Raw genomic sequence first — 16,864 nt, forward strand, 5'->3', positions numbered from 1 at the left:
TGTGATTTCCTGTTATAAGAACCCACTGTCAGCTCCAAACACCCCCATGGTCAGGTACCGCACAAGTAAGAAGCAGAATAAACCTCTTTGAACACCGCCCAACAATGGCCTGAGTCTCCCATGTCGACAGTGACCCATCCATCTTGATGGGTTACATTCGGAAAACCCAACCCAATGTGTCCTAACCTCAACGTTAGTAAAGTATCCTCCCGTTCCCCTGCCCCCCCACCCCCCCCAACCCCACTCACTGCTTCACCAATTTTACCATCCTTGTAGCCTTTGTATCGACCGATGATATGCAACCAGTTACGGGTAATTCTGTGCTGTGCTGTCAGAAATAGATCAAAACTGCCCAAAATGTTTCACTTAGAGGAGCCGTATAGTCTAGCACCTCATCAATGGATTGGACTGAAACCTGGGCCTCAGAAGTGAAGGGATTGTGTCTATGATCTACGATGCCAGCTCATCTCCAAATACACGTGGAAAGTGAACAGTCACTGGATGAACCACCGACTTTTAATTTTCAGATGGCTGTACCCAACATATGCACCAAACAAATTCCGCCGGCCCATTTAGTGCATATTTGGTGCGGCGTTGTTGTTGTTGTTGTTGTTGTTGTTGTTGTTGAAACACGGATTGCCACAAAAACAAAGGGATATTGTAGCTTTAGAATGCAGAATTAGATCATTCCTTATGAAGCAACGATGCCTCTGTGCAAATTACAGGGGTCCATCAAAAATATATCCTCTATACTAAATCGAAGTGGCGAAGGCTCTAAAGGTGTGTGTCTTCCTCAAAACTGTCTGGCTCGTCTTTGGGCCCTTTGGTGATGAGCGCGTTCCAGCCGCCAGAGCGCTCGATCGCGTCCCCGTTCACGCTGGGCTTCTTCTCCTGCATCTCCGACGTGCTGTCTAGCGTTATGTCCAAGGTCGGGTTGTCGTGGCAACCGTTCTCAACAAAATGGAGTTCCTCGCCATGAGACTGATGGGAAGAAATTAAAAATAATCACTGTTAATTATCGTTAAGAATAAAAAGTTGAAAAGTTCAAAAAATAAAACTACATTTCCAAAATATTTTTATGCTTCTTGTTTTCCTCCCTCCTGGTCCTTTCACCTCCTCGGCTCAAGGTTCTGGTCGGGCTGGGGCAGAGTTCTTTCTGCGCTGGCTGCCTTCTAGCACCTCAACCCAAGTGGCCACTCTTCGTGTGTGAGCCCAGACGGTGAATGTCAGCAGGTTATTTGACTGCAGGGGGCATCACAGCGGAGCCCAATCCTGCCCCCCCCCCCCCTCACCCAACATACACACTTTCCAGCAGGGGTCACTGGATTGCAATCCAAAGTGTTTGTGATTCCCCCTCTGGTTGATTTCCCCCTCTTCTCCAGCTCAGGGATGCTGAGATCAATTGTAGTTCCTCCTGACAGCTGAGGCCAGCTAACCTAGCACCAACTGTGGATAGAACCCATTATACAATCTCTGGTTGTAATGCGCTTTGGGATGTCCTGAGGTCATGAAAAGCACTACATAAATGCAAGACTTTCTTTGTTTTTTTCTTTTCGCAAAGCGATGATTATAACTATGTGATTTAATTCTTAAAAACTGTGCGGTCTGTCCTCTCCTTTTAAATTCCTCTCTACCCTACCGTCCTACCTGCTCATCCATCTTTTCTTGATGGGTGTTAATTATTCCGGGGCTAGGCTACCAGCAGGATATGGTAGCATGGTGCTTATGTTACTGGACGTATAAGTTTAAATCCCACCACACTAGTTGAGGAATTTAAGTTCTTTTAATTAAATAAAATCTGGAATAAAAAGCTAGTATCAGTAATGGTGGCCATGAAACTACCCGGATTGTTGTAAAAACCCATCTGGTTCACCAATGTCCTATAGGGAAGGAAACCTGCCGTCCTTACCCGGTCTGGCCTATATGTGACTCCAGACCCACTGCAATGTGGATGATTCTGAAATGGCCTAGCAAGCCACTCAGTTCAAGAAGGCGGCTCACCACCACCTTCTCAAGGGCAATTAGGGATGGGCAATAAATGCTGGCCTTGCCAGCGATGCCCACGTCCCATGAACGAATAAAAAAAAACTTTGCATTACCACGACTCCCCGCTATGTGTGACTGCGGACATTGCCGGGAACCATGGGACTCAAAAAGCCTTCTCCTGTCTTGTTGCTTTTTGAACCTGTAACTGAAGTAATCACAGCAAGGTATGTACCCGTAACATTGGTTACCTGCACCCCTTGCTCAACAAAAGACACACACTCACAGCCGCAATGGTCTAAATTCTCTGAGTCCGCGTTAACACGGAAGTGCCTCCCTCGCCTGTCGCCAGCGCATGCCAGAGGGCGGTGGGCCCGTTGCCCATGATTTATGAAGGGCCAAGAATTGTGGGCAGCTCGCCCGTGATTTCCTGGTGCCCGTTGGCGGCAGCTGGGGTACCTCATCGCCAGTGCGGAGTTATGAAATTTATCCTAACGGGATGTCTTCTACCTTATCCAGAACCCAGCACTTAAGGGTTTACATAACCTGCAATTTCCCTGGTGATTTCAGACTCTTAAATAATAAAATCATAGAATCTTGCAGCACAGAAGGAGGCCATTCAGCCCATCGTGGCTGTGCCAGCTCTTTGAAAAAGCTATCCAATTAGTCCCACTCCCCCCTGCTCTTTCCCCATTGCCCTGCAAATTTTTCCTTTTCATGTATTTATCCAATTCGTTTTTGAAAGTTACTATTGAATCTGCTTCCACCGCCCTTTCAGGCTGTGAATTCCAGATCGTAACAACTGGCTGCCTAAAAATAAATTCTCCTCATCTCCCCGCTGGTTCTGTTGCCAATTATCTTCAAACTGCGTCCTCAGGTTACTGACCCACCTTTCTAACTTTCAGGCAGCAAATATTTGCAATTTGTGGACTTGACTTCTTGTTAAGTTGCAGATTCTTTATATTTTTCTCATGACTCTGTGAAGCACCGTGGGGAATTTTTCTATGTTAAAGGTGCTATATAAATGCAAATAGTTATTGTTGCATATTTAAGGTGAGAGGGGAGAGATACAAAAGGGTCCAGAGGGGCAATTTTTTCACTCAAAGGGTGGTGAGTGTCTGGAACGAGCTGCCAGAGGCAGTAGTAGAGGCGGGTACAATTTTGTCTTTTAAAAAGCATTTGGACAGTTACATGGGTAAGATGGGTATAGAGGGATATGGGCCAAGTGCAGGCAACTGGGGCTAGCTTAGTGATATAAACTGGGCGACATGGACATGTTGGGCCGAAGGGCCTGTTTCCATGTTGTAAACTTCTATGATTCTATATAAATGTTGAGACTTCTTTTTTGTCACGCCTTGTTGTCTTGATTTAGTAACATTTTTGTGACATTGGTAGCGCCTGTTTCCATTCATAAATTAACTGCAAATTCTTGCTATTCAACCCTCCCACCACTAGTGGCACTGTGGGGTGCGTCGCCTCCCCATTTTGTCCCATTCCGACGAGCGCGGCTAAAAGAAGAAATAGCATTTCTTCCGATTAACCATGAATAAAGCCGCGAGAGAGTTACTAGTTTATAGAATTCATCTTTCTTTCAACAACTCAGAAACCATGGGGTGGGGTCACAGCCCAAGGTTAAAAAGAGCAGCAGAGAAGATGAGGTAATCTGAGGAGCAATGATTAGGTGAAAGAAAGAACTTGCATTTATATCGCGCTTTTTACGAACTCGGGACGTCCCAAAGTGCTTTAAAGCCAATGAAATACTTTTGGAGTGTCGTCACTGCTGTAATGTAGGAAACGTGGCAGCCAAATTGCGCACAGCAAGATCCCACAAACAGCAATGAGATAAATGACCAGATCATCTGTTTTAGGTGTTGGTTGAAGGATAAGTATTGGCCAGGACACTGGGGCGAACTCCCCTGCTCTTCTTCGAAATAGTGCCGTGGGATCTTTTACATCCGCCTGAGAAGGCACCTCCGACAGTGCACTCCCTCCGTACTATACTGGGAGGGTCAGCCTGGATTACATGCTCAAGTCTCTGGAGTGGGGACTTGAACCCACAAAACTTCTGAGCGGCATCAGGCTTGGGATTTAAAAGCTTGCAGACATTCCCCTCGTAATTCTGAACTGGTCGACTCGAAGTCTCTCCTTTTGCAACGGGAAAAAGCTCGACTTCCCTCACCTTTCCTCATAGCTTGGGCTCGTAATACCTGCTACCATTTACTACCATGAGGTTTTTGGCACAGCGCTGACCATGTTCTTTAACTTCGGAAGCCGCCGTTGCCAGCAGATGTAGACCACGCCAGAGGCGATGATCACCACGCAGATGGAGCCGATGATGACCAGCACGACGAACAGCTTCCCGTAATCTCCGCGAGGCTGGCTGGGCCTCCCTTGGCAGCCCGTGGCAGACGTGACGTTGTGGATCCCAATCTGCGAAGAGACCATCGTTGATACGAATGTTATTGACAGCGGCATCAAATCCAACGTAGGTCCATTGACTTTGGGCTGGGAATCTCAGCCCCCACCCCCCCACCCCGTCCCCCCGGCCAATGGACCATTCTCTGTGCGTTGGGTACAGCTTGTGAGTGGCATAGGGCTCTTCCATCACAGAGATGCATCAGATCTGACGCTGTCGTCACATAACGCCCACACAGGTGGCAGCAGTCACTTGATAATGATCAGGAGCAGGAATCCTGCTCTTCCCAGTTCAGGGCACTGAGGCCAAATGCCAGGAACATAGGAACAGGAGGAGGAGGCCATTCAGCCCCTCGAGCCTCTTCCTCCATTCAATTAGATCATGACTGATCTGTACCTTAACTCCATTTACTTGCCTTGGTTCCATATCCCTTAATAACCTTACCCAACAATTTTCAATTGACCACCCCCCCCCCGCCCCCCCGGCCTCAACAGTTTTTTTAGGGAGAGAGTTCCAGATTTCCACTACCCTTTGTGTGAAGAAGTGCTTACTGACATCACCCTTGAACAGCCTAGCTCTAATTTTAAGGTTCTGGACTCCCCCCACACCAGAGGAAATAGTTTCTCTCTATCAACCCCATCAAATCCTTTAATCATTTTCAACACTGCTGCCCCTGTTGTTATTAGCGAGATGAGCATAGACCAGGAATAGAAACTGTGATCTTCCGGTTGGTGTGGCTCACTGCTCGACTGGGCAAATGGGGGAGTTCTTGTCCATTCTTGAAGTCTTTATTAGAGTGGCAATCCAACTATTCCTCGGAGCTACTTAATGTGATTGCCCCACACATCTGTGATTAATTTGTGAGCAGGTTTCTGCCAATGGCGCCCACTAGCTGACCAGCAAGAGACACAAGTTAGTGACTTGTTGATTCTCCCTCCAATTTTATCCTCACTCCTCTCCCACACGAGGAAGGCACCTAACCTTTGTTCAGTGCTTCTCCGTTACAGTTTGACGTCCTAAGCTAAATGAGTTTGGGTAGTCTCATCCCAGTGCCCGGTGGTCTAGGGCCCAACCCCCCAAAAACTGCACCTAACTTGGCACCAATTGGCAATCTTGCTCAGAGAGGCCATGGGAAACTGATAGGGTAGATAGAGAGAAACTATTTCCGCTGGTTGGGGAGTCTAGGACTAGGGGACATAGCCTAAAAATTAGAGCCGGGACTTTGAGGAGTCAAGTTAGGAAACACTTCTACACACAAAGGGTGGTGGAAGTTTGGAACTCTGTTCTGCAAACGTTGATGCTAGCTCAATTGTTAATTTCAAATCTGAGATTGATGGATTTTTGTGAACCAAAGGTATTAAGGGATATGGGGCTAAGGCGGGTATATGGAGTTAGGTCACAGATCAGCCATGATCTCACTGAATGACGGAACAGGCTCAAGGGGCTAAATGGCACCCCCCCTGTTCCTATGTTCCAAAGTTCATTGGATGGTTGGTGTGGAAAATGGAAAATGCAGCTGGGGCTGGGGCTCAAGCACACGACTGGGGCAGAGCAGAGAGAGTTTTTTACCCCGCGTCTAACCCTGCTGTACCTGATCTGGGCGTGCTTGACGCTGGCACTGGGTACCTGTAACGAGAAAGTGTTCTATCCCCCACCGGTCACCTCGATGAGCACCAACATTCACCACAAAGCCTTTCCAACAAGCAATTCACTGGTGAGCGCTGCGAGCTCCTCTCTTGGGGGAAAGGAAGCATTGAGGAAATGAAACTGACGGGGAATCAAATGGGTGTTGCGCAGGTGCTCAATCTGGCTCAGGGGCAGCATCGGGAGTAGTTTGGTTACCTGCCAGTTGAGGAATGCGTGTGGTGCGGGAGGACCAAATAACTTGCAAAACTGCCGGGGAATTGACACGTCAGAAGACAAGTAGAAAGCGGAAGGATATGTGAAGCCTCACCTCTTTCAAGTTTTGCTTGACGTCTCCCAGCATCTCAAGAACCTCCTTTTCTGGTATTGTACCTGGATTACCAAAATAAAGATGTATTATTTAGGGCATGAATATTACACAGAATTTACAGCACAGAAACAGGCCAGTCAGCACAACTGGTCCACGCCAGTGTTTATACTCCATGTGAGTCTTCTCCCACTCTATTTACCTCATCTCATCCAATCTACAAATTCTTCTATTCCTTTCTCCCTCATGTGTTTATCTTGCTTCTCCTCAAATTCATCTATGCTATTCGCCTCAACCTCTCCTCGTGGTAGCTAGTTCCATGTTCTAACCACTCTCTGGGTAAAGAAGTTTCTCCTGAATTCCCTATTGGATTTATTAGTGACTATCTTATATTTATGGCCCCTAGTTTTGGACTCTCCCACAAGTGGAAACATCTTCTCTACGTTTACCCTATCGAACCCTTTCATAATGTTAAACACCTCTATCAGGTCACCCCTCAGCCTTCACTTTTCGAGAGAAAAGAGCCCCAGCCTGTTCAATCTTTCCTGATAGTTATACCCTTTCAGTTCTGGTATCATCCTTGTAAATCTGTTTTGCACTTTTTCCAGTGCTCCTATATCCTTTTTGTAATATGGAGACCAAAACTGTGCACAGTACTCCAAGTGAAGCCGTGATTGACAAGAGTATTTTGTACCTTTTCCTTCTTTAGGTCTCCTGTGTGGGTGATGAGGGGGTCAATTTAAGATTGTCACTGAGGGGGTTAGGTGTGGGATTGGGGTCACATAGAAGCCAGGCTGGGTAAGGACAGCGGGTTTTCTTCCATAAAGGACATCAGTGAACCAGTTGGGTTGTTATGACAATCTGCTAGCTGCATTTTTGCTTCATAGAATCATAGAAAGTTACGGCACAGAAGGAGGCCATTCTGCCCATCGTGTCCATGCTGGCCGAAAAAGGGCCATCCAGCTTAATCCTACTTTTCAGCAATTGGTTCGTAGCCCTGTAGGTTACTGCACTTCCAGTGGTCATCCAAGTACTTTTTAAATCAGTTGAGGGTTTCTGCCTCTACCACCCTTTCAGGCAGTGAGTTCCAGACCCCCACCACCCTCTGGGTGAAAAGATTTCTCCTCTGCTCTCCTCTAATCCTTTCACCAATTACTTTAAATCTATGCCCCCTGGTCACTGACCCCTCTGCTAAGGGAAATAGGTCCTCCCTATCCACTCTATCTAGTCCCGTCATAATTTTATATACCTCAATTAAATCTCCCCTCAGCCTCCTTTGTTCCAAAGAAAACAACCCCAGCCTATCCAATCATTTCTCATAGCTAAAATTCTCCAGCCCTGGCAACATCCTCGTAATTCTCCTCTGTACCCTCTCAAGTGCAATCACATCTTTCCTGCAACGTGGTGACCAGAACTGTACGCAATACTCAAGCTGTGGCCTAACCAATGCTTTATACAGTTATAGCATAACCTCCCTGCTCTTATAGTCTATGCCTCGGCTAATAAAGGAAAGTATCCCATATGCCTTTTTAACCACCTTATCTACCTGAGCTGCTACCTTCAGGGATCTGTGGACATGCACTCCAAGGTCCCTCTGTTCCTCTACACCTCTCAGTATCCTCCCATTTATTGTGTATTCCCTTGCCTTGTTTGCCCTCCCCAAATGCATTACCTCACACTTCCCTGGATTGAATTCCATTTGTCACTTTTCTGCCCACCTGCCCAGTCCATTGATATCTTCCTGCAGTCTACATCTTTCCTCCTCATTATCAACCATACGGCCAATTTTTGTATCATCTGCAAACTTCTTGATCAAGCCCCCCACATTCAAGTCTAAATCATTAATATATACCACAAAAAGCAAGGGACCTTGTACTAAGCCTTGCGGGACCCCACTGGAAACAGCCTTCCAGTCGCAAAACCAGCTGTCAACCATTACTCTTTGCTTCCTGCCACTGAGCCAATTTTGGATCCAACTAGCCACTTTCCCTTGGATCCCATGGGCTTTTACTTTTTTGACCAGTTTGCCAGTTTACCAGCTTGTCAAAAGCCTTGCTAAAATCCATGTACACTACATCAAACGCGTTACCCTCATCGACCCTCCTTGTTACCTGCTCAGAAAATCCAATCAAGTTAGTCAGACACGACCTTCCTTTAACAAATCCATGCTGACTGTCCTTGATTAACCCGTGCCTTTCTAAATGACGATTTATCCTGTCCCTCAGAATTCATTCCAATAATTTACCCACTACCGAGGTTAGACAGACTGGCCTATATTTACTCGATCTATCTCTTTCTCCCTTTTTAAACAACGGTACAATGTTAGCAGTCCTCCAATCCTCCGGCACCACGCCTGTATCCAGGGAGGATTGGAAAATGATGGTCAGAGCCTCCGCTATTTCCTCCCTTGCTTCTCTTAACAGCCTGGGATACATTTCATCCGGGCCTGGCGATTTGTCTACTTTCAAAGATGCTAATCCCCCTAATACTTCCGCTCTGACTATGTTTATCCCATTCAATATTTCACACTCCTCCTCCTTAACTACAATGTCTGCATCGTCCCCCTCTTTTGTGAAGACAGACGCAAAGTATTCATTAAGAACCAGACCCACATCTTCCGCCTCCACACATAGGTTACCTTTTTGGTCTCTAATAGGCCCTCCTCTTTCCATAGTTATCCTCTTGCTCTTTATGTATTTATAAAACATTTTTGGGTTTTCTTTAATTTTACTTGCCAGTACTTTTTATGCCTTCTCTTTGCTTTCCTAATTTCCTTTTTAATTTCACCTCTGCACTTTCTATACTCCTCTGGGCTTTCTGCAGTATTGAGCTCATGGTGTCTGACATAAGCTTCCTTTTTTTGCCTTATCTTACCCTGAATGCTTCCTGTCATCCAGGGGGCTCTAGATTTGGCAGTCCCACCCTTTTTCTTTGTGGGAACATGTTTACTCTGAACCCCTTGAATCTCCCCCTTGAACGCCTCCCACTGCTCTGACACTGATTTACCTTCAAGTAGCTGTTTCCAGTCCACTTTTGCTAAATCGCTTCTCAGCTTAGTAAAATTTTAGAACTTTTACTCCTGTTCTATCTTTGTCCTTTTCCATAACTATGCTAAATCTAACTGAATTATGATCACTATCAGCAAAATGCTCTCCCACTGATACTCCTTCCACCTGCCCAGCTTCATTCCCTGAAACTAAGTCCAGAACTGCCCCTCTCTTGTTGGGCTTGCTACATACTGGCTAAAAAAGTTCTCCTAAATGCAATTTAAGAATTCTGCACCCTCTATACCTTTTGCATTGATTGTATCCCAGTTAATATTAGGGTAGTTGAAATCCCCTACTATTACTGCCCTATTGTTTTTTCACTTCTCAGAAATTTGCCTACAAATTTGCTCTTCTATCTCCCTCTGACTGGGGGTCTATAATACACTCCCAGCAATGTGACTGCCCCTTTTTTGTTCTTAAGCTCAACCCGTATGGCCTCATTTGATGATCCTTCTAACACATCATCCCTCCTCACAGCTATAATTGTTTCTTTATCCAATATTACTACACCCCTCCTTTTTTATCCCCCTCTCTATCTTGTCTGAAAACCCTGATTTACCCTTACACCAGATTTTTATTTTAAACTGAACTCAAATTCTCAACCAGCCCTGGTGGGATTTGAACTCATGTTCTATAGGATTACTGGTCCAGTAACATAACTACACTACCGCAGCCCAAGGCAGTCAAGTAAAGTTGAATTCAGTAAATCTGGTAATTTGTTGGCTGTCACCAGGAAACGATGACCATGAAAGCTGCCGGATATTTATAAGAAGCCCAACTGCTTCATTAAAGGGAAGGGAACCTGCCACCCCTAAAATGGCCTGGTGCTACACCAGACTCTAGTCCCACATCATGTTGTTGAGTCTCACTGCCCTCTTAAGTGGCCTAACAAACCATTCAGTTGTAAAAAAAAATCATTGGAACGCATGAATCAGGGCAACTCGGGAAGGGCCATAAATGTGGTCTTCTAAGCATCACCCACGTCCCGGGAGAACAAATAATTTTAAGAAACGGATTATCCCGCACTATTTCGCGGGCGCTGATCATACTCCCGGACAATCACACGTGGCCCATGCAGATCATCGCCTTCCAACTACGATTCTGAATCACGTAGCTCACGGGTGATGTCACTGAGTGTATATGGCTGCTGGGAGGCCCGTTATCTCTCAGGCGATGTCATGGCACTAGCGCCTCAGAGTTACCACGGTCTAATAGAAATGGAAGAAGCAGCCTTCGCTTTTCTATTCTGAATGTCTTCTCAAAAAACCGGACTGTCCACAATCAGATGGGTGGCAATGCTGCCATTCAAGTATCTCACTTGCCTGCAGTTGGCCTGGGGGGGGGGGGGGGTGGGGGGGGGAGGGTGATGAGGGTGTAACTTCACCCTCGTTGCTCCTCACCTGAACCTTTGCTCTATGTTCCCTCCCCCCCCCCCCCCCACCCCGAGGGCAGGTCTGATAACATCAGCACGTTGGGAATCACGGGAGAGGGGGCAAGGGGTGGAGGTCAGGAACCTAGTGCCCTATCAATCCATGATGTTGATAACACCACCAGACAGTCACCTCGATCACTTGCCAGCATCATCAGGAGGTGCTTGTCGTCTTCACTGGGTTTGCTCAGTGATATCAACCAGGAATCGGCAGGGGTGCTCAATTTCCTGGAGAAAGCCTCCTCCACCATCTTCAGCAGCTTCAATCCTCTGTGAGATCGAAACACTTCCTGAAAAAACATATTTAAAAAACTAAAATCATTATCGATCTCGAGTGTCCTTGGACAGGGAGGACCGGTTGTATTTATGTAGCACTTTTAACACAGAAAAACATCCAAAGGCACTTCTCAAAGCCATAGGAGAATGGATAATGAGCCAAAGGACAGATTACGTGGGGTGACCAAACCTTGGTCAAAGAGGTGAGTCTTAAATGAGGAGAGGAAGGTGGAGAGACAGAGGGGTTTGGGGAATTCCAGAATGTAGGGTCTAGACGCATGAAGGAATAGCCGCCAATAGTGGGGGAAGGGGGAGGGAGTGGGAGGATGCCCAAGAGGCTGGAGTCAGAGGCACAGAGAGATTTTGGGGGTGTGGGGTTGTAGGACTGGAGGAGGTTACAGAGATAGGGAGGGGCGAGGCCATGGAGGGATTTAAAGGCAAGGATAAGAATTTTAAATTGGAGGTGCTGGACGATTGGGAGGTAATGTAGGTTAGCATGAACACCTCAGTTAGATCACCCCATAATCTTCTATATTCAAGGGAATACAAGCCTAGTCTGTGCAACCTGTCCTCATAATTTAACCCAGTATCATTCCGGTGAATCTGCACTGCACCCCCTCTAAGGCCAATATATCCTTCCTGAGGTGCGGTGCCCAGAACTGGATTCAGTACTCCAGATGGGGTCTGACCAGAGCTCTGTGCAGCTGTTACAGGGGTTGCTGTCGGCATCTGTGCAACCTTACTCCAGCAGAGGACGCCATTTTCAGGAGAGGGAGAAAATTGAAAGGAAATAAAAACAATGTTGCCACTTAGCAGAATCCCACCCCCAACACACCCAGATCTGCTGAAAGAAAATAGAAGAAGAAATGAATGGTATGATTTGGGAAGGTGTGTCCAGGGTGCAGTCCCACTGAAGACCTGCAGGTGGCAATGGGCAGCAGAGTGTCTGCTAACGACAACAGCGCCGCCACTGGGTGGCTGATGGTACTGTGGCTCTTTGTAGAAACATCCAATGCACTGAAATGAATATTAATCATAGAACCAGTACAGGAGGCCGCCATTCGGCCCGTCGAGCCCATGCCGGCTCTTTGTAAGAGCAATCCAGTTAGTCCCATTCCCCCGCTCTTTCCCCGTAGCCCTGAAATTTTTTTCCCTTCTATTACATTGAATGCACAGCACAGAGACAGGCCATTCGGCCCTACAGGTCCATGCCAGTGTTTACGCTCCACATGAGGCCCCTCCCTCCTTACTTCATCTCACCCTATCAGCATATCCTTCTATTCCTTTCTCCCTCATGTGTTTATCCAGCTTCCCCTTAAATGTATCTTCGCCAGTCGCCTCAACTACTCCTTGTGGGAGCGAGTTCCACATTCTCACCACTCTCTGGGTAAAGACGTTTCTCCTGAATTCCCTATTGGATTTATTAGTGACGATCTTATATTTATGGCCCCTAGTTCTGGTCTCCCCCACAAGTGGAAACATCTTCTCTACATCCACCCTATCAAACCCTTTCATAATCTTAAAGACCTCTATCAGGTCACCCCTCAGTCTTCTCTTTTCTACAGAAAAGAGCCCCATCCTGTTCAGTCTTTCCTGATGGGTATAACCAATGTAGAAAAAGAAATGAATATGATACGTTAATGATGATAGAATTAGTAAAGGATTCAGAGAATTTCAATTCGAAAATCAGCAGTATATACCCTAACTGTGAAGAGTAGATATTGACTCAGACAATGCTTCTATTCGCTTGAACTGCTGTCAAGAAAAAGGCCCAGGCATGCTGCTTCAGTATGTCTACTGGTTGTCATGACAGCCATGGTAAACTTTCAGTGTTGTGGGCAGTCAGGTAGCTTGATTGGATATCCAGTGACATTCAATCAACGGCTTTCAAACCCCCCCCCCCCCCCACCGCAAACCCTTTCCTTTGACGGTGCCTTGGGCTCTTTCCCCCTACAACCACCTCCACTTTTTCTGGCCAAAATTTATCCCTCAACCAAGAGCATTAAAACAGATAAATCTGCTCATTTATCACTTTGCTGTTTGTGAGAACTTGCTGTGCCCAAATATGCTGCCTCGTTTCCTATATTACAAGAGTGACTAAACTTCAAATGTACTTCATTGGCTGCAAGGTGCTTTTGGGACATCCTGAGGTCGTGAAAGGTGCTATATAAATGCAAATTCTTTCTTTTCTTTCTTTCCTTTTTTGTGTCACATACTCATAATGCGTGCAATTTGCAACAAGTGTAATAGATTATATTTATGATATATTAACAGTCTTGTGCAAAGCAGGCTCTTCCTACAGTGTCTTGCTAACTTCCTGCAACATTTTCCCTGTCGCACATTGTTGTTAACTGCCCTAATGTTATAAAAGAGTGTATCCTCTGACTCACTGAGAGCAAGGCCACGTGGGATCTGCTAGTATAGATGTAAAGACATTGTGCCCAGTGTAGTTTTATGTCCAACACACTTTGTTACAGGTAAAAAGCAATCTTAAAGCAGAGAAAGGACGCCAGTCACTTGTTGTTGAGTGAAATTTAGCAGCATTTTCCAATCTGCACCATTTCCTCACCAAACAACCGTCTGATTGGCCTGAGGCTCTGTTGGCTTAACAGAAATTGGACTTTGCGTCAGCTCTCTCATCTATCTCTAAGGCAAACGGTTGGGGGTTCAATCACAGAATTGAGGCTGACACTTCACTGCCGTACTGAGGGAGTGCTGCAGTGTCAGAGGTGCCATCTTTCAAGCGAGACGTTTCATTGCCTGCTCAGGTGGATGTAAACGATCCCACAGCACTACTCGAAGAAAAGCACCAGAGTTCTCCCCATGACCTGGTCAACATTTATCCCTCAATTAACCATTTAAAAAATACTGATGAAAAGTGCTATATAAATGCAAGTTCCTTCTTTCTTTGTGGTGTTAAAAGAACACGACCCCTACCTTAACAGCAGAGTAATACATTGCGCCTTCCATGGTATGACACTCCTGCCCTTGTAAAACAGCATTATCATCTGACTTAGAAGAAAGCACTTTTCATGACCTCAGGACATCCCAAAGCGCTTTACAGCCAATGAAGTACTTTTGAATTGTAGTCACTGTTGTAACGTAGGGAAACATGGCAGCCAATTTACACACAGCAAGCTCCCACAAACAGCAATGTGATAACGACCAGATAATCTGTTTTTAGTGATGTTGGTTGAGGGATAAATATTGGTCAAGACACTGGGGAGAACTCCCCTGCTCTTCTTCGAAATAGCACCATGGGATCGTTTGCTTCCACCTAAGAAGGCAGACCGGGCCTCAGTTTAATGCCTCATTTAAAAGACAGCACCTCTGACAGTGCAGCACTCGCTCAGTACTGCACTGAAAAGTGTCAGCCTGGATCTTGTGCTCAACTCTCTGGAGTGGGACTTGAACCTACAACCTTCTGACTCAGATAGGCAAGAGTGCTGCCCACCGAGTCACGGCAATGCGAAAAATGCCACCTGAGATCCACTAGCATATTTAAACTAACTACAGTTTAGAAGTTGAGAAAAAGCCTGAGAAAGATTATAGGGTGAGGCTTGATTTCAAGGTGTCGGACGGTGTATCAGGAGTCTGAGGAGGAACAAGAGGGGAAACACTGAGCATCAAACGGATAGAATAGAGAGAGAGGTTGTGTTGGATGATGTTTAGTACTCACACATTCAGTGTTTTCAGTCATGTTCAGGATAACGTAACTCTTTCCGGCTAGTTTACTCCAGTCTCTGCAGACAACTTGCTAAAGCCAAGCACAAGAACAGTGTCAGTGATAAAAGCTGTTGCATTGCGAGTCAGGATACCGAGCTACGGGGAGAGATTCTCCACCTGCAAAAACAAACACATCCTTGCCCCATTTTACTTTTCCACCCCACCGTTGGGTCCAAGTTGGAGCTCAAATCAATGCCTTAAACTCCTCCTATCCTGAGCTCAAATCAATGCCTTAAACTCCCCCCATCCTGAGCTCAAATCAATGCCTTAAACTCCCCCCATCCTGAGCTCAAATCAATGCCTTAAACTCCCCCCATCCTGAGCTCAAAACAATGCCTTAAACTCCCCCTATCCTGAGCTCAAATCAATGCCTTAAACTCCCCCTATCCTGAGCTCAAATCCATGCCTTAAACTCCCCCCATCCTGAGCTCAAATCAATGCCTTAAACTCCCTTCATCCTGAGCTCAAATCAATGCCTTAAACTCCCCCCATCCTGAGCTCAAATCAATGCCTTAAACTCCCCCCATCCTGAGCTCAAATCAATGCCTTAAACTCCCCCCATCCTGAGCTCAAATCAATGCCATAAACTCCCTTCATCCTGAGCTCAAATCAATGCCTTAAACTCCCCCCATCCTGAGCTCAAATCAATGCCTTAAACTCCCCCCATCCTGAGCTCAAATCAATGCCTTAAACTCCCCCCATCCTGAGCTCAAATCAATGCCTTAAACTCCCCCTATCCTGAGCTCAAATCAATGCCTTAAACTCCCCTCATCCTGAGCTCAAATCCATGCCTTAAACTCCCCCCATCCTGAGCTCAAATCAATGCCTTAAACTCCCCTCATCCTGAGCTCAAATCAATGCCTTAAACTCCCCTCATCCTGAGCTCAAATCAATGCCTTAAACTCCCCTCATCCTGAGCTCAAATCAATGCCTTAAACTCCCCCCATCCTGAGCTCAAATCAATGCCTTAAACTCCCCTCATCCTGAGCTCAAACCAATGCCTTAAACTCCCCCCATCCTGAGCTCAAATCCATGCCTTAAACTCCCCTCATCCTGAGCTCATATCAATGCCTTAAACTCCCCCCATCCTGAGCTCAAATCAATGCCTTAAACTCCTCCCATCCTGAGCTCAAATCAATGCCTTAAACTCCCCTCATCCTGAGCTCATATCAATGCCTTAAACTCCCCTCATCCTGAGCTCAAATCAATGCCTTAAACTCCCCCCATCCTGAGCTCAAATCAATGCCTTAAACTCCCTTCATCCTGAGCTCAAATCAATGCCTTAAACTCCCCCCATCCTGAGCTCAAATCAATGCCTTAAACTCCCCCCATCCTGAGCTCAAATCAATGCCTTAAACTCCCCCCTTCCTGAGCTCAAATCAATGCCTTAAACTCCCCCCATCCTGAGCTCAAATCAATGCCTTAAACTCCCCCTATCCTGAGCTCAAATCAATGCCTTAAACTCCCCTCATCCTGAGCTCAAATCCATGCCTTAAACTCCCCCCATCCTGAGCTCAAATCAATGCCTTAAACTCCCCTCATCCTGAGCTCAAATCAATGCCTTAAACTCCCCTCATCCTGAGCTCAAATCAATGCCTTAAACTCCCCTCATCCTGAGCTCAAATCAATGCCTTAAACTCCCCCCATCCTGAGCTCAAATCAATGCCTTAAACTCCCCCCATCCTGAGCTCAAATCAATGCCTTAAACTCCCCCTATCCTGAGCTCAAATCAATGCCTTAAACTCCTCCCATCCTGAGCTCAAATCAATGCCTTAAACTCCCTTCATCCTGAGCTCAAATCAATGCCTTAAACTCCCCCCATCCTGAGCTCAAATCAATGCCTTAAACTCCCCCCATCCTGAGCTCAAATCAATGCCTTAAACTCCCCCCATCCTGAGCTCAAATCAATGCCTTAAACTCCCCCCATCCTGAGCTCAAATCAATGCCTTAAACTCCCCCTATCCTGAGCTCAAATCAATGCCTTAAACTCCCCTCATCCTGAGCTCAAATCCATGCCTTAAACTCCCCCCATCCTG

The 16,864-nt window shown here is 46.3% G+C and overlaps 1 protein-coding gene across 1 annotated transcript in view; it reads right to left on the minus strand.

Moving 5' to 3' along the window:
• Window positions 1–243: 243 nt before the first annotated feature.
• Window positions 244–16,864, minus strand: part of LOC137334005 (podocalyxin-like protein 2) — a 59,097-nt gene continuing 42,476 nt past the window's right edge. The window contains exons 5-9 of the mRNA XM_067998401.1: window positions 14,782–14,859; window positions 10,960–11,116; window positions 6,354–6,415; window positions 4,234–4,413; window positions 244–981 (exon numbers count right to left, since the gene is read on the minus strand). Of these exons, the coding sequence (XP_067854502.1) occupies window positions 775–981; window positions 4,234–4,413; window positions 6,354–6,415; window positions 10,960–11,116; window positions 14,782–14,859 (684 nt within the window). The 3' untranslated portion in view covers window positions 244–774. The remainder of the gene's footprint in view (window positions 982–4,233; window positions 4,414–6,353; window positions 6,416–10,959; window positions 11,117–14,781; window positions 14,860–16,864) is intronic.

This window comes from Heptranchias perlo, chromosome 17, assembly GCF_035084215.1.
Source record: "Heptranchias perlo isolate sHepPer1 chromosome 17, sHepPer1.hap1, whole genome shotgun sequence".
Taxonomy (NCBI): domain Eukaryota; kingdom Metazoa; phylum Chordata; class Chondrichthyes; order Hexanchiformes; family Hexanchidae; genus Heptranchias; species Heptranchias perlo.